This window comes from Lathamus discolor, chromosome 6, assembly GCF_037157495.1.
Source record: "Lathamus discolor isolate bLatDis1 chromosome 6, bLatDis1.hap1, whole genome shotgun sequence".
Classification (NCBI taxonomy): Eukaryota; Metazoa; Chordata; class Aves; order Psittaciformes; family Psittacidae; genus Lathamus; species Lathamus discolor.
Genome location: NC_088889.1, coordinates 55,235,177 through 55,262,344, shown reverse-complemented (window position 1 = coordinate 55,262,344; position 27,168 = coordinate 55,235,177). Strand labels below are relative to the sequence as shown.

General features: G+C 39.5%; 2 protein-coding genes across 2 annotated transcripts in view; one reads left to right on the top strand and one right to left on the bottom strand.

The window, feature by feature from the left end:
* KCNC1 (potassium voltage-gated channel subfamily C member 1) overlaps positions 1 to 13,909 on the top strand; it is a 126,354-nt gene extending 112,445 nt beyond the window's left edge. The window contains exon 4 of the mRNA XM_065682861.1: positions 13,728 to 13,909. Coding sequence (XP_065538933.1) covers positions 13,728 to 13,909 — 182 coding nt within the window. The remainder of the gene's footprint in view (positions 1 to 13,727) is intronic.
* SERGEF (secretion regulating guanine nucleotide exchange factor) overlaps positions 5,166 to 27,168 on the bottom strand; it is a 162,389-nt gene continuing 140,386 nt past the window's right edge. The window contains 2 exon segments of the mRNA XM_065682866.1: positions 5,166 to 7,108; positions 7,111 to 7,263. Of these exon segments, the coding sequence (XP_065538938.1) occupies positions 7,002 to 7,108; positions 7,111 to 7,263 (260 nt within the window). The 3' untranslated portion in view covers positions 5,166 to 7,001.

The window sequence follows — 27,168 nt, the reverse complement described above, 5'->3', positions numbered from 1 at the left end:
ATATCCTTTTAATAGTTTCAAAACAAGGCAGCCTACCTCTCTGCTTTCCATATATATCCTGGAAGCAATTCTGTCTTTGAGCTCATGCACAAACTAACTTCACTTCATGAAAACGTGCTTAAATTATGCAGATTATTTTCAAGTCACTCACTTATTTGAGTTTGGGCGTAAAATACCTGTCTGTTCAGAAGTCCCAAAGAATCTGCATTCATCTAGGACTGTGGGTGCCACATTTCTCTCTTTGGGGAATACAAATGCTTATTTTCAATCAAGAAAAATATTTGAATTAAAATCGAACTTTAAATTAGAAAATAGATCCAAAACTGTACCTCTTGACTTTCTTTCCTTATCTGACAAGCAAATGCTTTAAAACTAAGCACATTCATCTGCCACCATGGAAAGATATATTCCCTGGTTCAGGCTAAGAATGCAAGGTTTTCAACCCTCAGCATTCACTTGAGCCTTTTAAATACTTTATGCAAGCACATAGGTCCAAACATCTCCAGGTACCAAATATTAAGAGCATGTGCTCTATGGCTTCCATTGGTTTCTCTACTGCTCATCAAGCACAGCTTAGAGATTCTTTAGTCAGCAAAAGTACTGCAGTTGCTTTAGCTCAGATACCACTCTAGGGTACCTGCACAGCTTCTGGACCCAAAGGGCTTAGCAGGGACAACACAGCCTATGCACAGGCTGCTGACCATGAGTCACACCAGGCATGTGGATTAAGTCCAAGCAAATAAGCTCAGTAGGAGCCATGCTTTGCAGTGGTAGCACCAGTGCAAGTAGGTGACGGGAGAAGAGGCAGCAGTAGGACAAAAGGTAGGAAACAAAAGGACACAGGATGGATCTGGAAAACAGGTTATGCAAGTAGGAGAGAGGGGAGCATATGAGGAAACAGGAATCAGTGGTGAGGGGAAAAGAAGAGCAAAGAGAGATGGAAGTAGCAGCAGTGATGCTAACCTAAAAAACCATCAAGGATCACTAGCCTAGAAGGTAGAGCCTTAGCCTGGAACATGGGAGATGGAAATTCTATTCTTGGCTCCACTGTGGACATGCTGGGTTACCTCGGTTGAGACATTTCAAACTCTGGGCCTCAGCTTCTGTTTCTGTGACATTATTGTCTTTTGAAATTGTTCTGAGGTCAAAAGAGAAAAAGCATTTAAGTAGGAAGAGTCATTAAAATCTATCAAATTTGAATTAAGGCTTCAAAGGAAAGAAGCATCTCTCCATTATTTAAAAGAGGCCATATTTCCTTGTCTGCAGAAGAGTACAGTACCCCATAGGAATTCTTTTGTACTTTAAAGCAAAGGGTTATTATGGAAAATGATTAAGCACTTACACAGTTAAAATGACAGAGCATCTTTGTTACTGATTGGCAACTCCTCTACTGCCCTAAATTTAGGAACCGCATCTTCATGCATTCAAATCAGTAAAAACAAAACACAAGCTAAACTCATTTGACATTTGCAGCAAAAATAAAAAATCATGCTAGAACATGAAAAAATTCCCAATTCTTGGCTCCACTTACATATATATATATATATGTATATGTATATAAAGTATGTAAAACTACAGAGTCTTATAGCAAAGTGTTTGCAAACACTTATAAGATTGTGATGATCAGGGAATACTGGAATCATATCGAATTGAAATTCTGCAATTTCCACTGACAAAGTCTTGATAACAAACCTTGCAGACAGAAATTCCCCAAGACTGCATTGTACCTGAGTAACAAAGTGGTCCATAGGCAAAGCAACCTGGAAATAGATGAGAAAGGTGAAAATTAACTCAGAGGCTAGCCAACAGAGGAATGGGACTTAGACTCAACCCCCTCCCAACTTGCAAAGGCTTGTCTGTAAATAAATCCAAACCTGGCATGTAAGAAAATGAAAACGCCTGAGGAAGTTTTGCAAAATAAGCACCACCTCTGAATTTTCTCATTCCCACAGCCAGCTTTTAATCAGGAATAATTACTTTGTTGCTCTTGTTTCTAATCAAGCTGAAAAAAGGGCTCTCCCAATACTCTTAAATTTATGCCTCCTCACTCTTCCACAAGGTAACACGTGGCTCATTCAGGCCATGATTCAATTACAGAGACCATTTTCATCGCTGAGTATTTTCAGTCACAAACTCTCTTTCCATGTTCTACTGATGAGTAAAAATTGCCTGTAAAAACAGGTGAATGCAGAGACGACTGACAGATGAATGTGAATGAAATGCACAAACAGCTGAAGAGTGTGCCTTACTTCACTTCCTTCACCCTCTAACTGGGTTACAAAATAGCAGTGGCTTTACATATACAGTTTCTCCATAATTTCAAATGTACATATGGTAAACACCTTCCTTTACAGTTATTCTTTTGGACATTCATCCAACAGGCAGCCATTTCCATAAAGCAAAGCATTTTAATTCAAGCCTATTAAATCATTCTTTCTAACATTGAGCAAAACACCCAAGACCAGTGTTTATCAGGAATTAAGAATAGCACAAAAGCTAAAAGAACAAAGCAGGTACTACCTCCTTTTTTTTTTTTTTTTGCACATAAATCAAGATACTGGTATCTCAGAAGTTCAAATTTCCAATTACTTTTGTGGCAGCTAGAGTTTTCAACAAATTCAGTGTAAGCTCCACTTTTCCATTGTGCACATTTTTAAGTGCAATCAAAACCACACAAGATGATTCCCTACCACAGACTGCATCCACTCCCAGACTTTGGGAAGCAAGACTTACATTTTATGCCAAAGTATTATTTTCTTCTTCCCTTTACATAACTCTCAGCTGCTCTGAACTATAAGCTGGTAGTAAATACCCAAAGCATGACTCAAATACTGATGTAAAATTCTGGAGCCTTTTTAAGGAAAATTTCTAGGTAAAAGCACAAGACTTGCCATACGCTATGAAAATATCAAAATCCCTAACAGAACCCAGGGGGAGTTTTTGGTGAAAACAAAACATTGGAATTTCAGCAACAAAGATCTGTCATCATCTTGATTTCTAATACAGGGGAAAAGGAAGTAGAAGTCCCAGAATTAAGGATTAATTAATCTAACTAACCCAGTTAGATTAACTAATTAGTTAATCCGGTTTGGACTGGATCCAGAATTCAAGGAATTTAATGGAAAAAATACTTAAGTATTTGATTAAGTGCTGGACTAGATCACAGGCCTGATCTTAAGAATTCTGAGACTGGAAGGTAGGGACAGACGTTGCTGTTCAGCTGAAGAGAACTCAAAATTTCATCAAAATTTCAAGATGTGCTATGAATGCGAAAGAAAACCCACTGCAGGTTAATAATTCATTATTACTAATAAACAGTGGAAGAAGGGAAACAATGACATCCAAGAAATAGACCAACTTGTCCCCCATTTCACTCCCACCATACCAGCAGGCTAGAATGCTGCTACACCTGTGTGATTATTCCATCTTCAGGACCTATATCTTGAATCTGACTTCTCCCTTTGCCTTCCTTTTCCCCCATTTTTTGTCAACTCTGTCAGGCTTTTTACTGCCATTCATTTAAATGTCTTGCCATAGTCACCTGTACATTCAAACTGATCTCTTTTGCCTGTTTTCCATCCTCATCTCAAGTCTTATGACTCAAAGAATGTCACATAAAGCAAAATCAAATCATACTCTTCCCCTCCTGCTCAATTCTTCTAACCTTAGCCATGTACCTGAGCAAAACCTTTTGTCACTCAAGCAGAAGTGACCTTTACGGCAGGTGACAAAAACTAGTTAGCCAGTAACAGGACTGACAACCTGCAGTCAGAGGAGAAAAGCTGATGTCATATAAGAAATGGTGACTGGGCAAATGGGCAGAAAAGCAGGACTGCAATCTTTCTTTCAAATGAATGCACTTCAAATTCAGGGCCTGGCTATTTAAGCAGAAAACCATCAAGTCACTCAGGTACACCACACAAAGTCAAGCAATACCAGTGACTGCCAAGCAGCTTAAACAATTCCTCCAAGAGACAGAAACTTCTGATACAAGATACACATCTTACTACCAACATTCTTCAAATGCAACAGGAGTGTCTTGCACAGGTGCACATGGAGGTTGCATGAGTGACAGCTGCAGATCTGCTAAACTTCAAACAACAGAAGTACAGAGAACAGCTTTCGTCTCCCCCTCCACCCAAGAGCCTGAGAGCAATCTGGACTGAAGGTCAACAATTCACAACTTAGTATCACAGCTGGAGAACAAGTTCACCTTTTCTCCCTCACGAATGTCAGCTCATTGGCAGGTTTGGTTATTTTCAGAAAATGTGAGTGGAGAGCAGCTGCACAGACACTTGATTACCTTGTTCCAGTGGTATATATTACAAACCCTGTCAGTTTATTTGCAGCTGAATGTGAAAGTAGAATTCCTACATAAATGGCATTCTTAGTTTAGCACTGAAGACCTGCATTCACTGCAAAAGCATTGGCATAGCACACCGATATACATTTTGCCTGGCAGAGATACACCTCCATCAGGACATCAAAAGGCAACATCAGTAAGCTCTGGACATCAACAAGGAAGAAGATTTCTTTACTTGCTAAGAAGCATTCCACCATCTGCTCCATGCCTTAGCTTATTTTGTACGATGCCTTATTCTGCAAACACGGCATACTGACATAACTGGGCATTTAGTTCTGAATGAATGAGCGACAACTTGGTTTTAATATTCAACGATGTACCATCTACAATGAATTATTATTCACTCTTTACACTACAGCAGCATCTAGAAGTCCTGACTGACGACAAAGCATTTCATATGTCAAGCTCTCAAGACATATCATTACTTCTTAAAGTTTTCAATTTACACAGGCAAGACAAAGGAGAGAAAATGCAGCTCTCAAGCCTTCAGAGATGAAGATCAGATGCAGATATGAAACACAAGATCAGGACCAGGAAAACCAAAGTATTCCTTTCCTCCTCCTTATCACCCCAAATCACTCTTTGCTCTTCCAAAAGTGTGTCTGTGTTACAGATGTGAAAAAGTGAACATTTCAAATAACCAAGTCATATCTATTTGTTAAATAATTTGCTGGATCCCTTTGAAATGGACTGCAGCAACAGCATGCACAGTCAAAATACATTCAGTACAGCAACCCCTGTGTTACAGGTCACACGTAGTAGCTGTGACTAAGCAAGGAACAGAATTATTTAGAGAGAATGATTACTGAAACAAGAGAACATGTTTATTTGGTACATATTGGAGGAAATCAAAGGTACTCTCAGACGGAACCACCCAAAAAAAAGCATGAGAAACTGTTCAATACATGTAACAGAGATGCAGTTGTATCTAGAGAATGACATTGAGGAAAGTCAATAACTAGCAGCTTAGACAAGTACAAGAGCTCACAGCCCAGAGCAGTATATTGCAATGAAGAACTACAACCAGCACATGGATTAAAAATAATAAACCACTTTAAAGTCTCAATTCTGCAGTTTTTGCAGAGAACCCATTTCATTATTGTTACAGATTCTTTCAATATCTGTAATACAGTCATAATCAAGCTCCACAGTCAGTTCAAGTTTCTCATCCATTGAATAGAAAAAGAATATGCCTTTAAAAATTGGGCCATGAACTATAACTGCTGTAAAACCAAGGAGGGGGTGAAACCCTTCCAGCCCATATTCCCACTTTAATTCCTTCCCCGTCATGTGTAAGCTGATACTTCATTAGAAAGTCTCTATATGCTCAGAGCCCTTCTCTGAATATTTTGTAATTCTGTAAGCCTTCTTCCCTAGCAAGCCTGCTTTAAAAATTAAACCACTGTTCAGCAACAGTAGGTCTCATTAAAAGGTGCATTTACCACACAGTAGTATTCTCTATATTTAGCACTTGAAATACATCAAATACCACAGCAAACGTAACTATCGTGGGTGGTAAACATCTAGTTTAATGGCATTCACTGTATTTGTGTGAAAACCAGTTTTACGGATAGCTTCCAAAACTCTGCTCAACATAGGCAGCTAGTAATATCTGAAGATAATTCACACATTTTCATTTCTCCTATCAAAGCAAGCATTAGGCCTACATTTTCTGCCAAGCACTCTCCTGGGATAAGTACTGTGGGCATGCTCTGAACAGTAACTCAGCTGGGCTGCAAAAGTCGGAACTAACCTGAAATTACCAGGAGCATTCTGGTCTGCGTTCTAGTCTGGAAAACTTGTAAAAACTTTCTAGTTAGATTTTGGTGTCTTTCTATTCAAAAGCAGCTGGAAACACAGGAGCTATGTTGGATCAAACTGCCCTCAACAGCTACGGCTGACTTACGTCCTTTGACAAGAACTTTTCTATTGTTTCCAAGAACTGTTAGAAGTTTTTCCTCCCTAAGCAGTAACTTCAGAAACTCCAGGCTTGGTTTGCAAGTTAATGATAATTCATTCAGATCTGCATCCCCATAAATTTATAATAAATTTATGTCAGGCACAGAACATAATTCCTCAGAAATATTGCTCCTTTCAGAGTTTAATCAAGATACAGCTAGTTCTGAAGGGCCTCTTTCTCCCCTTCTGCCAGCCTTTTAAACTATATCTCCTTTTTCAGTTTTTAAATCCTAGTCTTCTGTTTAAAATGTCTGTATGCATATATTTATGCTCACTGGCATTTCTCTGCGATACAAGCTGCATTTTCTGAGGTGCTGACAAATCCAGTAGAAGTTGGCAGGTGCAACACAAACTCATCATGACATTAAGATGTAATAATAAAAGACCAGAAGGGGCCATATGGCTCCACCTTCTCAGACCATTTCCTCAGACTGAATTTATACACCAATAATAAGCAATTAAGCAGCTTCCTAAAAGACTTCTCAGAAGAACAAGAAGTAGTCATTCTTTCTTCAGCGGTACTGCATCAAGGCAAAATGTTTGTCATTCTACCTGTGGGTAAGAAGGTAAATTCCTGTTAAAAGGAACCATTAAACCATTTTTAAACCAGTACACTTTAATATGCATACTCATTCCTTTTAGCCTTAGAAAAAACTTTTGCAGTTTCCAACTATTGTGTTCATAATGGGCAATCCTCTTGTAGTTGCTTCTGAGCTACACCATCCAAAGATGTCCACCCATGTCCATGATGGTATGATTTCAGGTGTGCTGAGTCTAATGTGGAGTCTGACAAAGGGCCATGGAGTGTCCTGCCCCACATCCAATTAAGATCTGCTTTGCATAACCAAGAGCTTTGATTGGCTTTGGGACATGAACATTTGCTTCTGTGTCATCACCACACATGCCATGTTCGTTCCATCCCCAAGAGAAGCACTGGCCACCTAAAAAGAGGATACAAAATACAGAATAAAGGCCACAGAAACACAACAGCTTTGGTTAGTTTTGAGGAGCAGATTTTTCAGTTCATCTTCAAATTAGTTTCTAAGCAATTCTGCTAAGGTGGGGAAAAAGTTCTCTTAAAAATGGATAGAAACCCAGATGAATTATTCTCTATCTTTTTCCCTATTGTTAAGAACATGAGATTAAAATAACAAATACATTTGAAAATCATTTAGTAAATACATGGTTCAGTATTGACAGCCCACAAAATCTCTATGCATTTTAAGGACCTTCCCTGAAATGACGTGGAATCCCTGTCTTTAAAGTTCTCCCTAGTAAGCAAAACCAACACGAACCAAGCCCAGTGACTTTAATCACTCACAGCATGATCTGTAGGATTGGGGAACACAGAGTCACAGAGCAGTCAAATTACATTTCATACCTACTTTCAAGTTCACATCTAACCTTTTTCCGTTAAATACATGTCTGCGACAACTTGCCTTACTCTTAAGTCATTCTACTTCTTATTCTTGCTTTGACATCATTTCACTGCTTTTATTACCCTTATTTTCCCTCATTATTATTTATTTTTGTAACATCAACTCTTTTATATCCCAAATCATGATCCATGTATTACTATTTCTACATAGTACTCTTTCTTGAAGCACAATATGCAAATTTTGTTCTATAAATGGCTGGCATAATAAAAAAAATCCACCAAAACCCCCTCTTATCCTGAATTATAAATCATATTTCCTCTCTATTTCTTTTCTTTATTTGGCTGTCACAGACTGTGCCTGTGAATTTGTAATAAAAAAGAAGGCTATCCTGCAATATAATCATGTTTCTGATGCTACTATTTTTGAAAAGCAGCAGGTATTAACAGCATGAAGTACCATTCCAAATAATGAGAAGTGCCAAAATTCACAAAGTCCAATCTCAGTCATAACTCTAAAATAATTTTACTTTCCCAAAGTCAAAACCAAATTATTGAAAAGCTAGCACGACCATCTTTCTCTCCTGCAAATTCAGTAACATTTAATTATTGTCTGTTTTCTTTACATGTTAGTATAGAATCATAGAACAGTTAGGGTTGGAAAGGACCTTCAGATCACCTAGTTCTTAAGATCACCTAGTTCCAACCCCCTTGCCGTGGGCAGTATATTAAAGTTCTCTTCCGTAATGAAGTGTAAACATTACTGAAGTCAGATGTAATTAAACAATGTCCTTTAATTTTCTTGACAATCTTCAAGGCAATGGAACACAATAAAACACCACTAGAACATGGTAAGGTAGATACATCTCAATACAGCAGCTCCATTATTCTTGTCTTAGATGGCACCAGCTTCTCTCATGACTATGCATGCACAATATTGACAGCCCCAAATAAATCATAAATGCACATACATGTGCTGCAGAAAGGTAATAAAAAGTAAATGTGCAACATATCTAAGTATCAACAGATAAAAACATCTAAGAGGGTAACTGCATTTTTTTTAAGGTTCCAGGTAAAAAAAAATATGTAAATATTAACAAGCAGGCAGAAAATATCACAAACTGAGAGTAGACATATCACAGAACAAATATGCATGTTTGTATGGAGAATACTACATATGACTTAAGGATTTCTCTCCACTCCCCCCGAGTCCTGTACCATCAGGACAAGTGAGGGGAAACCAGATAGTTTTTGGTTACCTTGAGTTACAAACTGCTCTTGGAACATTAAACCTCACAATAAATATTCAAAGCAGCAGTGCAGTAGAAGATTAACCTCTCAAAGTGATAAATATATATCTTTTGAAAAAACATCACAGAAAAATTTACAAGCTAGGAAGCCCCCAAGCAAGAACATGTTCCCTAAAATAAGGATCACTGTCTTTTTCAGCCTTTATTTCTCCAAACATGTAGAAAGGCCACCAAATAGAATATTCTACATGACTGCTGTGATCTCCAAGGTTACTGAAATGAAGAGTGAAAACTGACAATAGAAAAACAGAGAGTAACTAGGATTTATGAATGGTCTTATACAAAAATGACTCATACATAGATGGACAGCCACTCAAATGTGCAGGGACGAAAGGGCAGCTGAGAGATACAGAACAACAGGACACAGAAATTATTCTCGTCACCATCAAGTCATAAGGCAGGCATGCTAAAAGGCAGAGAATTATTGTTGTGAAAGCAAAATGTATACTATACCACACCTGGCTGTAGGTGATTTAGAGAAAGGTTTGTACATAGAAGTCAGATGCTAAGGAAAAGAGAATTTGCAGAAAACGCATAGAGTTTATAATAACATATTAACAAAGCTTGGAGGAGGCCTGGGCAAAATGACTGCAGTGCCAGTGGCATGGACAGAACAAGCAGCTGTGTGAATCACTGGCACAGAAGTTGAAGTCAATGAAGATTGAAGATAAAGAAGCACCTATTAAAAAAAAAAAAAAAAAATAAAGACACCCCAAAAACCCCACAACACAAAAAACAAACAAACGAAACCAAACCCAGCAAAACAAACAAAAAACCAGGAGAGTTAAGAGGAGTCAAAAGAGGGGAGATTCAGGTTGGACATGAGGATGACAGGTTTTTTTTCATGAGGATGGTAAAATATTGGCACAGGCTGCCCAGAGATGTGGTGGATGCACCATTCCTGGAGACATTCAAGGCCAGGCTAGGTGTCGTTCTGGGCACAGTTGAAGCTGAAGGTGTCCCTGCTCACTGCAAGGGCGTTAGACTAGATGACCTCCGAACATCCCTTCCAACCCAAACTATTCTAGGATTCTATGATTAAGGGGAGCTAATGGGCTTGTCTCTGGAAAAAGGGCACCATTTCAATTCTTTTTCCTTCTTCCATATTCCCACCACACCTTTTTCCTTTTTTGCCTTGTTTTCTTTATGATTGCTTCTATTCAGTTCATTGCTGATAAAAACCTCAACACAGCTCCAGCAGCTCTACATGCTTTCGTGGGAAAACTCAATTTCTATGCCTGTGCCAGACCTTCCCAGGAAGAAAGACTATTAGAATTATGTGTATTAATACAGCTACAAATTGCTTCTAACCAAATTTATAAAAAAAGCATTGCAGCCTGATCTCAAACACAATTATTTGCGTTTGGCAAGGGGAGAAGGGAAAGTTGCTCCATGTCACTGGTTAAATAAAACAGTACAATTTATCACATTCACATTTTGCCCCTTTTAAAATAGAAATACTCGAAGCACAAACAAAACCACAGAACTCAGATGCAGCATAATCCCAAGGAAACTTCACTTGAGCTCACAGTCACCCAAAGGAAAGCCTATAGTAAAACTAGGTTTTTTCCGTCAAAATTAAATCTACAAAAAGCCTTTAACAAATATGTTGGTTTTGGTCACACAAAAATACTGCCGCCTTCTTTTTGCAACAATTATCTAGGCTTTTTTTCAGGTAACCAAAGTGACAACTGCAATCCACAGGCTGATTAAACTGGAGAAAAGTACTTTAGGTAAAATAAAGTTGCAACATTTGGACAGAAGACAGGATTCTAAGGAAAGTGTAGGATTTAGAGTCATTCTTCATTGCTGAGTACTCTGTTCTTCAGATGTTCTTTCAGTGTTAGCACGTAAGATCCTGTAGGTGAGATTCACTGCATTGAACTTCAGCCACCTAAAAATCAAGCAACTTGGCTACAGAGCAGTATCGTCTAGGTCTCCTCAAGAGCCAATTGAGTCATCTACATATCTCTCCAACAGGCAATCCATCGTATCCAAACACTGGCATCAAATCTATCTCTGGTGCCTACAGGGGGAGACCAAGTGATTGTCTTAGCCTAGGCATATCAGTTTTCAACAGCTGAAGACAGGTCATGATAAACCACATCCTTAAATTGGTCTCAAGGTAAAGCAAGAAAAACTGGAAACAAGAAAGCTACAAATATTGGTGCAGCCTAGTTTCAAACAGTCCGCTTCTAAACCAGTCTGTGCCCTGGAGGCTTATCACTGAGATCCTGTATCTTTTCTGCTTATCCTCTCACTCTTCCAAGCACACAAACAGAAGTTGGCTTTAAAGATAATCCAAGTACCTTGAAACCAAGCTATTCATCAGGCAGCTTCAAATTTTAAGGATCCATTAAAATGTTTTAGTACAACAGCTCTACTGTATAGGCCCTTGCACTCTCAGCAATACCTCACAATACCTCAATTTTATTTCTTTTTAACCTTTAATTAGTTCTACTGTACAGATGGTTATAGAAAAAGTTACACTAGGCAAGAGATCAGCTCAGGGCAAATCAAACAGCATCAGGGATGGACCATGAACAAAATTCAGGTGTCTCAGCCACCCCCCTTGACTATTTGAAAATATTCAAAATCTAACAAGGAGCAATGTAGTACTACACAGAACAGATTTAGATGCTACTTCTTCCAAGGAGTTGTAAAACACAAGTGAGTAAGGTGCCTTATTTTTTCAGGATATCTTGCAATCCAGGGTGCTGTGCAAAATATAAGCAAAGAAATATCCCTCCAAAGTTCAGTGGTTTTGTTAGCAACGATTCTGGCATTAGTGCAAAAGATTTGCAATGTTACAATATAAGAAACAGGCTTGATACCAATTGTTTTCTGCAGAAAAGCATGGAAATATATTAGTAACTGGAAGGGTACCTAAACATTCTGCAAAATCTCATTAAAAGCAAATGCTGGTAAGTGGAGTATAAGATGACATGATCCCAAGAAGTTATATGGTACCTCCAAGAGTAAAAAATAACTAAGATATTCATATAGTGGCAGTTTTATTATGGAGCTGTATTTATACCCACACTTTAAAGAGCCAGCTATGGTGCACTCCAGGCACCCAATCCAACTGCAGCCAAGTTGCTCAGGACCACAGCCCTCAGATATGCATATCTGACTCTGCAGGAAGTAAGCTGGTTAAAAATCACAGGCATTGCAGTACTAACATATGTTTTAGGTATGAAGTATCTAAAGTGCTAAAGACATGCTGATTTCAAAGTTAGACTCCAGACCACATTCTGTCCTCACTCCACCTTCACATCATCAATAGCTCTCTGAGCCAGCAGGCCTAGACCACTCAGCAGTAATTTTACACAAGTCATCATCAGATGACTTCAGGTCATACATCTGTTGTTCATCCTGGCACCTGGAAAGAATGGCATCAAACAGCTACTCATACCAATTACATGAAGCCTACACAACTTGCACTTCTCTGACTTGGTGCTCTAAACTAGTATCTAATGTTTTTGTTTGGGGTTTGTTGGTTTTGTTGGTTTGTTTTTTTTTTTTTTGATTGGTTAGGGGTTTTTTGTTTGGTTGGTTGGTTGGGTTTTTTTTTACAGCAGAAGCACTGTTGTGTTAGTTGGACCTTCTTTATGCCTATACTTGTATGTTGTGTAATATAGCAGGGACTTCAAACTGGGTCAAGGGCCTCAAGGCCAACTGTCAAAATACCCAATTACAATATACAACTAAATACTGAAGAGAGTCAGATAATCATCTTGAGTATACAAGATGCCTAATATGGCTTAGGGAGCCACAGTGGTATGTGGAGTACTGTAAAACAAAGCAATTAGGCTACACACCTCCTTTGAAATTAATTTCTTTGGGAAAGTCTAATTCTCCTTCAATATCAATGTCTTTCCCACAAATGGCAAACACCAGTACAGAGCACATTTTATTTTTTCTCCTCATTTCCATAGGATCTGAATAGCCGACAGTTACACAATGGGAAGGGAAAAGAATTATATTTATGGTAATATAAATTCCAAGCATGCAGTGAAGGGCATGTAGCACATCTAGCACAGCCTGAAAACTGTATATGGGAAGGGAGCAATGCAGAAGTAGGGAAAGACACTGTAAGAATTGGACTTATCAAAAAGCCTTAGCAGTTTCATACAAACATACTGTACTATTTTAAGCATCAGACAAATAACTGAGGTAATTCACTAAAGGCAATGCTATCTTGCTAATATGCAATGACTATTCTGTCAATTTTGTTCTCATAGGGCACTTCAAAGCAGGAGCTGAACAGCTCACTGCACAAATTAATACACATCTATTTAAAAGAATTATTCCATGTTACATCAAACAAGCCACTGTTTAGGTTACCATTCAATCTAGTTGATGATGCGTTTTATTTTTTCCTTCTCAGTTATGCATTGCCACTTTGAAGACAAAAAACATGAAGAAGAAATTCATGAAACTGTATACTAGGATTTAAAACCATCAGACCTGTAATTAGAGATTTCTTGGGCCTATACACCTTTAGAGTTTCTGTGGTGAAACCAAAGCTCTGTAAGATGGAGATGTTTGCTTTGCTGTGCATAGGTAGCAAAGAGAGAAATCTATTGCAAGGATTAACTGTTCACATTTCTGTTTCCACAGGCAAACACAAATGGTACTTACTATGACTAAAGCTTATGGGTGCTGCACAAGGTTTCCCTTTCGGTTTAATTCAAACATGTCAATTCCTTCCCAACAGGAAAGCATCTCCAGCTCAACACAGAACAAAACCTGGGCTCACGACTTTGTGCAAGACTGAACGTAACTGGTCCACTGACAATACATGAGGATTATATCATACATGAAGCAGCTGCAGTGCAGAGAGGATTAAGCATTAAAGATGCTTTTTTTTACACCTGTAGAAGACAAGAAAATCTTTAAATTTCTGTGTCTTAAGTACAGGACAAGAACACCTGACAAATTAGTTAACGGAGAGATTTGTCTTGAGGCTCTGAATGTGGCACTAGTGTCTGCTCCATCAGAATATCAAGCACGGCAGAGAGTGATATTTATTCCGAACTTGTATCACTGCCTCTCTAAATGACAGGTATTAAATGTGTCACAGTGCTTTAACTTTGTATGACCAGAACTAGGCAATCACGATCTCATCACAGAGCCAGAGACTGCAGTCTCATGACCCTCTGCATGATGTGAACAGAACATACAGAAAAAAACTTATTTTAAGTGCTTAGTAAGAGGTCATCCATCCACATAAAATGGATGAAGCAGCATGCCAAAGCACATCTAGAAGGGTGCAAGTCATTCAAGTATTCCATGGGACCATACGGTGCCATGACCATTTGCACTCATGTATTATGGGTATAAAGCATTACCATTTCAAATCTACACACACTTTAAACTGATGCAAATTATTATACAAAGAAAATGAGGGGACAGCTGTGATTCATTCTAACTTGCAACATTACATCCAAGACCTAGAACTGAAGGCCATCTTCACTAGGAAAAGTAACAGATGATAAAAAGTTCAGTGATGAACGCAGAAGCAAGAATCTGAAAAACTCCTCAAACTGTGTAACAGTACTACATGTAGCTTTCAAAGCACTAAGCAAATCATAGGGCAGGAGAAAGTAAAGACATATGGCAAGCTGAGCAGCAGCATGCAGGTGAAATAGTGCTTCCTCCTACTTCTCTGGCTGGTCAGAAACAAGAGACCCCACTGGGCTCTCAAGAAAGAGCAGCTAGGTTGGAAAAGAAGATTTTGGAAATGCTTTGGTGCTCAGCATGTTTTACAAAGCAACTCACTGTGTGATACACTGATCTATTTACAAGTACACAGATTTAAGGTGATCATGCAGACCAAGCTATATAAAAAATACTTACAATACAGCAAAAGGTAAAAAAAAATCCATATGGTCACATACACCTTCAATTTCTTCTTACCTGACTGCTGTTTTCTTCCCCTGAAGGGCTGTTTGCACTGAACAAAAGTGAGCATTCTGGGGTTTATCTCTGAAGGTGTCCTTTTCTGCAGAACACAATTCTCTAACTCAGAACCAAGAAGTAAAATGTGTAAACCTTCCATATGGACATCTTCTGTAAAATAGCTTTGTGTTTAAATGGGCTTTAGTTTGGACTTCTCCCCTTTCATCTTCCCTTATCTATTGCAAGGTGGCATTTTGCTCAAGTTTCAAGACACATGATATGAATGTGCATTACTGTTGAGTGAAATCTAAAAAAAAACTTGCTTATTGATATTAAACAAGGGAGGGCTTTTTTCCCATGCTTAACAAGAAATCTGAGGTGAAGTCCAGAAGTCATAAGCTGAAGTGTTAGAAATGCAAAAAGAAAATATCAAGGAAACAAATGGTCACCGATTTTCTCAGTTTCCTTCTTACTCATTAAACTAGTAGATTTTCTCACAGCTACGCAAACTTTGCCTCAGAACAAAATTAGTTGCGACTCAGCAGTAATTTTATTAGGATGCCTTACTTTGCAAAGTTTCAATTTGTAATCTTACAGTAACACAATGGCTCAGATGACAGCTCCCCTGCAAGTGTCGCAGTGCAGTTTTAACAATGACAGCACTGTAGTACCATGTGTACCTGTGAGAGCTTTAAAATACCTAGCTTGATACAAGCTATAGCATAGCTGTAGTCTGAGAGAGTTCAGGAGGAACTAACCCTCCCTTCTGGGCAGGATTTGTGGATTACTTTTCCTCTGTGCTGCAACTGTTGTACTTGAGTTAACCTACTTGTATCTGGTTCAAGTGTGCCTATACCACACTGTACTGTAGTGCAAGCGCACATCTAATAAAGCTCCTATGGGTCATTGTGCCTTCTCTGTCTGTCTCAGTTTTTGTGCCTATATTTATAGGGATCCTCATACTTGCCACTGTGTTGTGGTCTAAATGGGGAAACTCAAGATCTACTCAGGTACAACAATGGTTGGGTCATTTGAGCACCTAGAAAAAGATCAAAAAGTAAATGACTTAGTAACATCCCCTCATTAAAATTGCTGACACTTAAAACCATCATTCCCCTCTATCTCATATAACAGTTCAGTGAACTAGCAGCATCCCTTTCAAAGAAGAAAACAGAGGGGTAGCTGACAGAGCTGTGACAAAAGCAAGCAAGCAAGCAAAAAAAGAAAAAAATATGGACAGCTATATTAAATCCCATGATTCAGACTTCAAACACAGACCTTAAAGAGGTTTATTTCAAGAGTATGAACCAAAGGCAAGTCATGTTTGCTCAAAGGGGCAAATGAAATGCTTTTACCTGGAAATGCTTGGTTCTGCAAGGTTGGGCTTAACTTTCAATTGCAAGTTAAACAGTAGCTGAATAGTGAATAAAAATACTTTAAAAGGAAAGCAAACACACACACACACAAAATGCAAAGTAATACCACCACAAACTGCACCCTCAATCCCATCTACATGGCTAAGCCGTTTCTCTGATGTCAAAGTGGGTTTCCAGAGTCTACTGTAAAGCAGAACCCAGCTGTTGCAGGTCTTCTGATTTCTTAAGGGTTAGGTAAAGATCAGAAACTTTAGCTGTATCACCCAGTCAAGAAACTTATGCAAAGTAAAGAGCCAGATAATGTTTACCAGATGGGAGACACAAATCTTTCCTTTCCCACCAAAGATCAGGAAGACCAGGCCCTTAGGAATAACTTCTCTATTTTTCTAGCTATACTTTCAGAGAAAGTTTCTTCCTGGAAAGAAAATGAGCAAATGGTCGATACTGGGTACAAAAGAAGTAGTGGGAGAAAAGGCTTTGTCAGATATAATTAAAAAAATAAGCATCATACTGTAAGAATTAAAAATGGTCAGGAAGAGTATCAAAGCAGGCAGCTTCAAAAAAAGAAGTACCCAGAAGGCAGGGTTGGATCTGTTTCTCCAAACATCAGTTCAAAATCATACATGGTTGCTGAGTGAAGTCTGGAGGAATTGCTTGCTGATACTAAGCAAAGGAAGAGTTCTGTCATCAGTATCTGTTAAAAGCAAAGACTGGTTTGCTTAGATAGAAACAGATTTTTACATACATACTTTTCTGGTGCAGAACAGAGATTCTGGGCTTTTATATTTTTACATCTCTAAGGACAAATTTCACTCTATTCTCATTTACTTTATCCACTAAATTGTTTAACTATACACCCATAATTCTAAAATAAAATAAAATAAAAAAAAGGAAGCTGAGTTTCAATACTGAGCTGGCAAAACTGGAGCACTTCAAGCAATGCACAGAGCTAAAGAGACCCTAGCCCTAAAGTGGAATGGAGTACATATGGGTGTCCAAACACACCTTTTACAAACTCAGGCCATTTAGTCAGGGAATAACCCTGCTGCAACTGTGGCTCCTCCACGTTTCTTCCTTCAGCCTCCTCTGTGGGTCAGACGTCCATATGCTTACTCTTGATACCACTCAAAAGAGTGTCCTGAGATGAAAAACTCCTGCAATTCACCCTGAAAAGGTACTCTGTGAAAGTTTCTGCTCTAGTGTATTTTTCTGGACCCTGGCAAAATAGCCATAATGAAAACATGCATCAGGTGCAGGGATCTTGAGGTTGGAATGCAAAATCTGCCTTTGGCACAATGACAGAAAGAACAGCTGATGGGCAGAGGGATTCAGAGGCATCATGCCAGCTCCAGAAGGTCAGAGAACCAGAATGGACAACACAAGCTGGGTCCCTGACATGCTGTTTGGCACTACCCCATCTGATCCTCTGCATAACCTCAGGGAGAAGAAACTTGCTGGAATCAAGACAGGAATATGTGGCACCATTTGGGAAGAACTGTATCTGCCAAAGATCATAGAATCATAGAATAGTTAGGGTTGGAAAGGACCTTAAGATCATCTAGTTCCAACCACTCTACCATGGGCAGGGACATCTCACACTAAACCATGTCACCCAAGGCTCTATCTACCCTGGCCTCAAACACTGCCAGGGATGGAGCATTCACAACTTCCAACAATTCGCAACCCATTCCAGTGCCTCACCACCCTCACAGTAAAGAATTTCCTCCTTATATCCAATCTATATTTCCCCTGGTTCAATTTTAACCCATTACCCCGTGTCGTATCACTACAGTCCCTAATGAAGAGTCCCTCCCAATCATCCCTATAGGCCCCCTTCAAAAACAGGAAGGCTGCTATGAGGTCTCCACACAGCCTTCTCTTCTCCAGGCTGAACAGCCCCAACTTTCTCAGCCTCTCTTCATATGGGAGGTGCTCCAGTCCCCTGATCATCCTCATGGCCCTCCTCTGGACTTGTTCCAACATTTCCATGTCCTTTTTACATTGAGGACACCAGAACTGCACACAGTATTCCAGGTGAGGTCTCACAAGAGCAGAGTAGAGGGGCAGGATCACCTCCTTCGACCTGCTGGTCACGCTCCTTTTGATGCAGCCCAGGATACGGTTCGCTTTGTGGGCTGTGAGCACACGCTGCTGGCTCATGTTGTTTCTCATTGACCAACACCCCCACGTCCTTCTCTGCAGAGCTGCTCTGAATCTCTTCTCTGCCCAATCTGTAGCTGTACCTGAGATTGCTCCGACCCAGGTGTAGGACCTTGCACTTGGCATGGTTAAACTTCATAAGGTTGGCATCAGCCCACCTCACAAGCGTGTCGAGGTCCCTCTGGATGGTATCCATTCCCTCCAGCATATCAACCGAACCACACAGCTTGGTGTCATTGGCAAACTTGCTGAGGGCACACCCAATCCCACTGCCCATGTCACTGACAAAGGTGTTGAACAAAAACGGTCCCAACACCGATCCCTGAGGGACACCACTCATTACTGGTCTCCAGCCAGACATTGAGCCATTGACCACAACTCTTGCATGCAGCCAGTCGGAGAGTTCTTTATCCACTGAGTGGCCCATCTATCAAATTGATGTCTCTCCAATTTAGAGAGAAGGATGTCGTTCAGGACATTGTCAAACATTTTGCACAAATCCAGGTAGATGACATCAACTGCTCTACCCTTGTCCATCAGTTCCGTAGCCCCATCATAGAAGGCCACCAAATTGGTCAGGCATGATTTGCCCTTAGTGAAGCCATGCTGGCTGTCACCACGCACCTTGTTTTTCATGTGCCTTAGCGCGCCTTCCTGGAGAATCTGCTCCAAGATTTTGCCAGGCACAGAGGTGAGACTGACTGGTCTGTAATTCCCCGGGTCTTCCATTTTCCCCTTCTTGAAAGTGGGGGTTATATTTCCCTTTTTCCAGTTGCTGGGAACTTCACCTGACTGCCACGATTTTTCAAATATGATAGACAGTGGCTTAGCAACCTCATTCGCCAGCTCCTTCAGGACCCACAGATGGATTTCATCAGGTCCCATGGACTTGTGCACATTCAGGTTCTGGGATAACAAAGTATTCTTCAGAATAAAACAAACAAACCAACAAATAAACCCCAGCTCTATCTCTCAAAGAATATTTGACCAAATAAGGAATTCAAGAGTTTTGTTTTCCTCACTTTGGAGGAAGCAGAAACACTGGAAACATGGGGTCTCCTTCATGCATTGGCCTTACTATTCTTTCCAGAGCCCATGGAGAAAGCCAGTTTCTTTCTATAGCTGGCACTAGACAATCACAGAGCAGGAGCAGCTATAGAAAGCAACCTAGAAAACAAGCTAGACAGAAAAGAACGTTAGAATTTAAGGTCATATTTGGCACTATGACAAATACTTATCATTAGTCCCAGAGTAAAAGTAATAGCATGAAAGGCTTTAAAGTTACGGGCAATATTACTGAGTAAATAATGTAAAAGACTGAAACAAATCAGCCCTAAGTTCTGGTGAAACAGGAAGCTTCAGTCTGCAGAGAGAAAATCAGGGCATGATATGCATGCATATCCATAGGACTATATAAACAATGTACAAACGAACGCTATACAAAACAGTTCTCACTAACCTGCAGTACGAACGTGAGAGAAGCTGAATTTAGTATTTAAACTGCTGAAAAACAGGATACCCAAATATGAAGACAACAAAGACAATGTTGAGATGTCTCCTTAAATAACATAAAAACTGTTTTCTCTGACTCTGCTTCAAAGGTCTTGTGATAACCTAAAGCCTGCCGAATACCAATAATGAAAATATTTCTTGTTCAGTACAGCCAGGAGACCTTTACTCTTCAAGATCACTCAACAGGGGAACTGTCTCTATTCATGGTGTCCTGGGTTCAGCAGTAGCAGTTGTTTTTCTCCTTCTTGGTAGCTGGTGCAGTGCTGTGTTTTGACTTTCGACCTAGGAACAGCATTGATAATACTGGTGTTTTCAGTTACTGCTCAAATGTTTTAGTCTGACCAAGGACTTTGTGAGCCTCATGCTCTGCCAGGGAGGAGGGGAAGCTGGGAGGAAGCAGAGACAGGACACCTGACCCAAATTGACCAAAGAGGTATTCCATACCACAGCACGTCATGCCCAGGATGTAAGGGACAGTTACCCAGAAGGGCTGAGGGACTGCAGGATTGGACGATGTATCAGTCGGTGCTCAGCTGGGGGGAGTGGGGCGAGTTATTGGTCGGCTGGTGTTGAGGTGTTGTATTCTTTCCTCTTGTGATTTCCTTTATCATTATTATTATTGGTGGTAGCAGTAGTGATTTGTGTTATACCTTAGTTACTAAACTGTTCTTATCTCAACCCATGGGAGTTGCATTCTTTTCGATTCTCCTCTCCATCCCTCCAGGAGCAGGGGGAGGGCAAGAGGCGGGGAGTGAGTGAACGAGCTTTGTGGTTGGGTTTAAACCACAACAGCCTTCAACTGCAGATGATCAGTTACCAAGGATGAAAGTCTCACGACAGATGGGTGAACCAAAAAGCCATTCTCTTGCCTCTGGAGGCTTCTTAAATCTACCCCCGAACAAATAAAGCAAGAATTTTCAAGCGTCCAATCAACTTTGCAGAAGTGACTCGGGTTCCCAAATATTTGAACGCTTAAAAATGAAATGCTGTCTTTCCCTAAAATAGAGACTTTTTTTTTTTTTTTTTTTTTTGTGTGTGTGTGATTATCCTCATGATACAAGAACCAATCAGGTGAAGGTATTTTAGGATGACTACAGCCACATACTCTCTTTATTAATTTACCATCCAAAAAAGAGAGCAAAAAGAAATACAACACAACTGGCAATACTACACATTTGTGTTTGTCAAATATTTGTGTGTACATATACATATATGCAGACATGCATTCTACAGAAAACATACATGTAACTATGGAACTTTCATAGGCAAATAGAGGAAATAAGTAGCTAGTATTTACACAGGTAGATGTAGCAGCCAGCACCTTGGACATTGCCAGAGTGAGTTATGTCCAAATTGTAATAAAAAAAAACTCCACTGGCAGAGCACGAGACTGAAAAGTCCTTGATCAGAGTAAGCATTACTTAGCAACGACTAAAAACATAAGTGTATTATCAGCACTGTTCTCAGACTAAAGATGAAAACACAGCACTGTACCAGCTACTATGAAGGAGAAAAATTACTGCTACTGCTGAATCCAGGACAGGAATACAGATATGAACTAATCTTCCAAAATGCCATGTATACACAGACAACTCAAAATGTTGTGTAGTTAACAAAAATCTTCTATAGCATGATGATCAGCACTGCATTAGGTGCCACTTCAATAAAAATCACACTCTAGTTTCACTGCATCTCCAGTACCCAGTTGGTTCAAATATGCACTACAGGAAAGGAAGAAAACTGTTGATTCAAAGGCAGTTGTGCATAACTAAATTTAAAGGGGACTTCATAAATTTATTTAGTTACCTGATGGATTAAGTTTATTCCCAATTTCTGCATGAGAATGCCTATTACTATTGAGGAAAAACATTACACTTCGGTAATTTCTTAAGAAATAGGAATTATTTTTATGTCTAGTAGTAACTCTTTATTATTTAGAACTGTCTTTAAATCTTTGTGTTGAAATATGGCTCCATTAATTTCAATACCTCTTTCAACACCTTTTCTCCTCACCAGTGTGTCAAGCTGAAAGACTGCTGATGGAATTGTTTACTTCCCAGCATGAAAAGCTATCATTTTCAGCAATTTCTTATGAGATTTTTCCAATTAATTAGTATACAATTCCCACAACATTTTATTTCATTCTTTTTTAAATTAGGCAGGAGGGGGAGGGGGGGTGGGGAGAAGGAAGGGGAAGTGTTTGGTTGTAGGGTTAGTTTTAGAAAGCTCCCAAAGCTCTCACAGGCAGAAATATTTCCTGCAAAAGGAGTGCAAGACACTGCTTTTTGATGCTTATTCCACTGAGAAATTGTCTCTCCAGGGGACAATTAAACAATGACAACTTTGTATTCATTTCAAAGCATAATTCTGCTTTTGAAGATTTCATTTGACTAACTTTATACTGACCACAACTTTTAATCCATAAGGCAATGTAAGTCAAGTTCAGCCTCACATCAGCATGCACTGGCTAGACCCAAGCCCCAGGAGGTGCAAAAATTACTTAGCTGACAATGTGATTAGGTAACCAGTTCTGCTTCAGGCTGACTACATGGATGGATTCAAAGCTGCTTCTCCAACGATAACCACCAAAAGTCTTAATAGTATTTGAGCAGCGAGGCTAAGCCTTGATTGGAATAGCAAGGGGACCAATTGCTTCTTGAAATGAGAAAAGAAGCCATGAGGAAAAACGTTTGACTGCAGTTGAAAGCAAAATCCTCAGTCATGACCAATTCCTTCATTTCCAGATACCAGTTTCCATTACTAATGCTTTGCACCTCTTCACCCTGTGGCTCTAAACCTTCTCATTATAGAGGGAGAATTACCCTGCACAAAGTAAAAATATAATCCTCCTTCCTGACCTCTGACGTGATCTGTTCTGTCCTTCCCTCCTGACAAATGGCAGAAACCACCACAAGAAGCAGCAGACACTGGGTGTACTGCCTGTACTCTTGACACAGGCTACTCGCCAGCTGCCGTTTCTGCATTTCCCCACCTCATCCTGACTATTTTAGCTACTTATATTGTTATTTCTTTAGGCCAGGGAACATCTTTCACTGTCTCCTCTTACCTGGTTTGACCTCACCTTGATTTTGTGTAATGAAAATTAAAAATAACTCCAAAATTCTGTTTTATATCTATGGGATAAGATTCACATTGCTCTAAGTCTGGAACTTCAGAAAAAAGTGAATAAAACCCTGCAGTGAAGGCGTTACTGGGTCCTGGAATCTTGGTTCATCTGTATATTTAGAACATACTTGAAAAATGAACATTCAAATTTAACGTAAGATGAGACATCATGCACTTACTTAACTGTCCTTTCTCACATGGTGACTGATATGAAATAAACCTGTCCTACTTTATCCAGTCGTAAAAAGAACTCAAGGAAGGGAATTGTGAAGGTAAAGGCAACTTTTTATACATCTGCCTTATAGAGCAATTCCATACAAAAAGGCTCGCAGTGTTTTTCTTTCCCCCTCTACAGGCCAGACAGACATTTGTCTATCCCAGGTAAGACTTTTAAAGTCTATGATTTATGGCAGCAATTCGTACCAAATCCTTAAATTAATGGCCATATAGGAAAAAGAAAATAAACCAAAATGAAAGCAGAATTCAGTTAAGTAACTTCAGTACACAGAAGCCATGTTTAAAGGCACTTAGGGTTCCTAAGCGCACAGATCTGTGAGACAAAAAGCTATTCCTAAGAGTCAGTGTTGATTTCAACATTTGTGCTGTACAGGCACTGAAGATGAAGTTAAACACTGAATTCCTATCAGGAGAACAGCAGCATTCTGTGAGCATGACATTTCTTTCTGTATGAAGGGAAACGACTCAGATGGCTTTAAAAGGCAACTTAGTTCCTCTGTTTCCTCAGCTGAGACATGCTATGAACTGAGATCCTTTTTAGTTTTACAGAATTTTATAGAATAGTTTTATATTTTATAGAATTGCAGGTGGTTTACTTTCTGTGCAAGAGGCACCATGTAACTATAGCGACAACTACTGTGAAAGCTCTCGATTTTTATTGACATGCCTCACATAATCTCATGGAAAAATTTATACAAATGGAGAAAGGGAAAATTAAACATCCCAAAGGCCACAGGAAAATATTGTGGTGATCTGCATCTTCATGTGTTGCTTAAATACTTCTCCCATGGTAAGTTGCTTCTTTAACTGTATAGCGGTAACATTAAAAGAGTATCTTAAAATTTACAGTTTAAACGTTAATTTAAGCCTCCACAATGCCAAAACAGAAGATGTGTGTGTAATCAGCTCAGAAAACACTGCAGCACATTGCTGTATTTAACAAAGATTCATCACTGGCAAACTGACACTACACAAATGAAGAGAAGTAGTAAGGTGTCAACGTTTTCGGAGTAATAAACATTTGCATAGGGATATACTGAACTATTCATCCCTTACAGACAAGACAAAAGATGTGTTTAAGTGATATTCTCCTAAACAAAGGATACACTTTTTAAAAGAGCTTCCTGTTCTCACAGCAGCTGAGAACTGAGATACACTGCCCAAGTCTTAGCAATCTATAACTTGATAGGCGAGCTTGACATTCCAAAACCAATAAAACAGTTTCAAGCTCACAGCAAAACATGAATATGCTGCAGTATGAAATGTCCTCGAGTATCCTAGAAAGCTACCAAATCGTTTATGTTGAGCTTGAAAATGCCACCTCTTAATGTGCTTCCAAGGCCATGATCCACAGTGCTGGAAAATCGATCCTTGCTAACAGCCACCATTTATAGCCTTAACCTTTACTACACTGCTTCAGTTCTCTCCAGCAGCTCAAAGAATCAAAAATACTTCCAAAGATTCTAACCACCAGACACAGAACTATTCCTGCTAAAATCCTGACCTTACTGGCAAAGTTTGCATGGTCACAAGAATAGCCAGCTTTGCAGTCAATGAACTGGACCAAAACACGTCACCCCAGTTGCCAGTTATTTTTCATTTTCAGCTCTGCTGTCATGATCACTTTCTCTAAAATAGCACAATAATCCCAACCACATTTTTGTTCTAATGATCATGCAAACCAAAAGTATTTAATAGCAAGGTTTAGGGAAAACTACTGAGCTGTTAATATAGCTCTTCTGAATCCAATATTCTTGCAGTAGACAATGCACTCTAGGCTGCCTGGAAAGGATGAAAATGATGTGTTGCCATGGAAACAGGACAGCACATGTTTAGGTTGCTCATCCCTGAAGAGCTGCCCCACCAGTATCTTTACAGTCTGCTAATAAAATTTTAATCAATAATTAGAATACAGTTAATTTCACCTCCTGTTTGACACTAGAATCTTGGTTCAGACATTGTCAAGCTCTTTTCATGTTCCCTGCATCCAACTATGTTTTACAACATTAAGAATTAATTTATGCACAAACAAAAATGTCAACACACACTTATCTAGTTCAGCTGCTTAAAATTATTATTCCACCCAGCAATAGATACCAGCTTCCCAATTTAAAACCTAGTTCATGTAGGAACGGGCTTTTTAATATATTAATTGATGCACTGTACCTCTCCCTTCAAAAAAACCCAACCCAAACCAAACCAAACCAAAACCAAAACATAACAAAAACCAAAAAATGAGAACATGGCAAATAGCCCAGTACTGGAGTTGCCACTCACCAACTCCACTAAACACCTGCTATTTCCTAGAAATGATGGTTTCCATCTTACTGTGATTCACCCGCAAACAGATCTTCCAAAACACTGGGGCTTACAAAGTAAAAATGCATTTTCAGAGAGCCTAAGAGAAAACAGGCCAAGTGCTGGCAAAACTCCACTTGTTTCACCATTAAAATAGCAAAGAAACTGGCTCCAAACATGCAGCCATTAATTATCTGTACAGTTAACTATGTGAGTACACCTATTTGTTATTACACTGGGAAATCAATAAGCAAGACTTTGCTGATGCTATTTAGTTGTCTATTAACTTATTCTTCATAAATAAATACAATGTTAAGAATATCAACAGTATGCCAATAAACTTAACAAGCTTTGTATTCTGGATCACAAAACAGCCAAGAATAGCTGAAAAGACAAGAAATCCATACTGTGAACAACAGAGGCATGTAACAATACTTTTTTTTTTTTTTTTTTAACGCAGTTGTGGTTTAACATGACAGTATTTTGAAATCCTTGCCTTCAGGCCAGTCCATGATCACTTCCAAGATTCCTGGATGTCTGGAATTTCCTATTTGAGCCCGCTGTGTGATCAGTGTGACCCACTTACTACATGTAGCATCAGTTGCATGCTGCGTAGAGGGGACCCTCATGAACATCCAGTCCAGCACCGGCAGTTGTGGTGCCAGGAAATGCTGTGCTTCAGTGCCAATCACTTCTGAAACAGCTCGAGACCTTCATAGGCTGGCAATACCTTTTTTAGTATAGCTGACCTCAGATCCTCTGTATGCCCGACTCCAAAAGCCAAGGGGTCAACCCTGCATCTCCCCTGGTGCTTTCTGCCAGAGGCTCTGGGTAGGACCATTCTCCCCAGCTGTGGGGTAGAGCATGTTTTTAACATCTTATTCTGCACAGACTCATCCCAAGGTCTACTGCATGAACTATCTCCTGTTTAATTTGTTCAAAGACTTGTCATTGCTCATGACCCATTTGAAATCATTCAGACCCCAGCATGCTGCAGTGATTTCTGTCTCTCTGGAATTGCCAGAGTGACAGCATACGTTTTTCCAAATATTTTACTAGGTTTTCCAGATTCTGCACTTGTTCAGAGGTGAAGTTCCAAAACACTGTAGAAGTCCAGTGTCCTAGATTCTTGCCTGTACTATCCCACACACCCTGCCACTCATCACTATTCAGCCTTGCAGCACATCTTTGGGTTGTATTCTTAAGTAAGTTGTTAAACCTTTAACAAGACCTGAAACACATTCAGGAGACAGCAATAGGAGCATGCTGGTTTGAACATCCCAAGGACTTTCAAAATTCTCAAGCGCTATTGTGACTAGCCTGCAGGAGAAGGCGAAGGTGAAGGAGTGGGGGAAAGTTTTCTCCCTTGTCTCCCACATAGATTAGCTCTCCGAAAAGAAAAGGTAAAGAGTGCAATTATTAACAGTTTCCAAGAGATGGTTCCTGAAGTACGAGATGATGGCAACGCTGAGTACAAATGCCAGCTTAGCCTCGCCAGTAAATTTTACAATAAGCCAGCACTACACAGTAGAGCAAAATGATAACCTT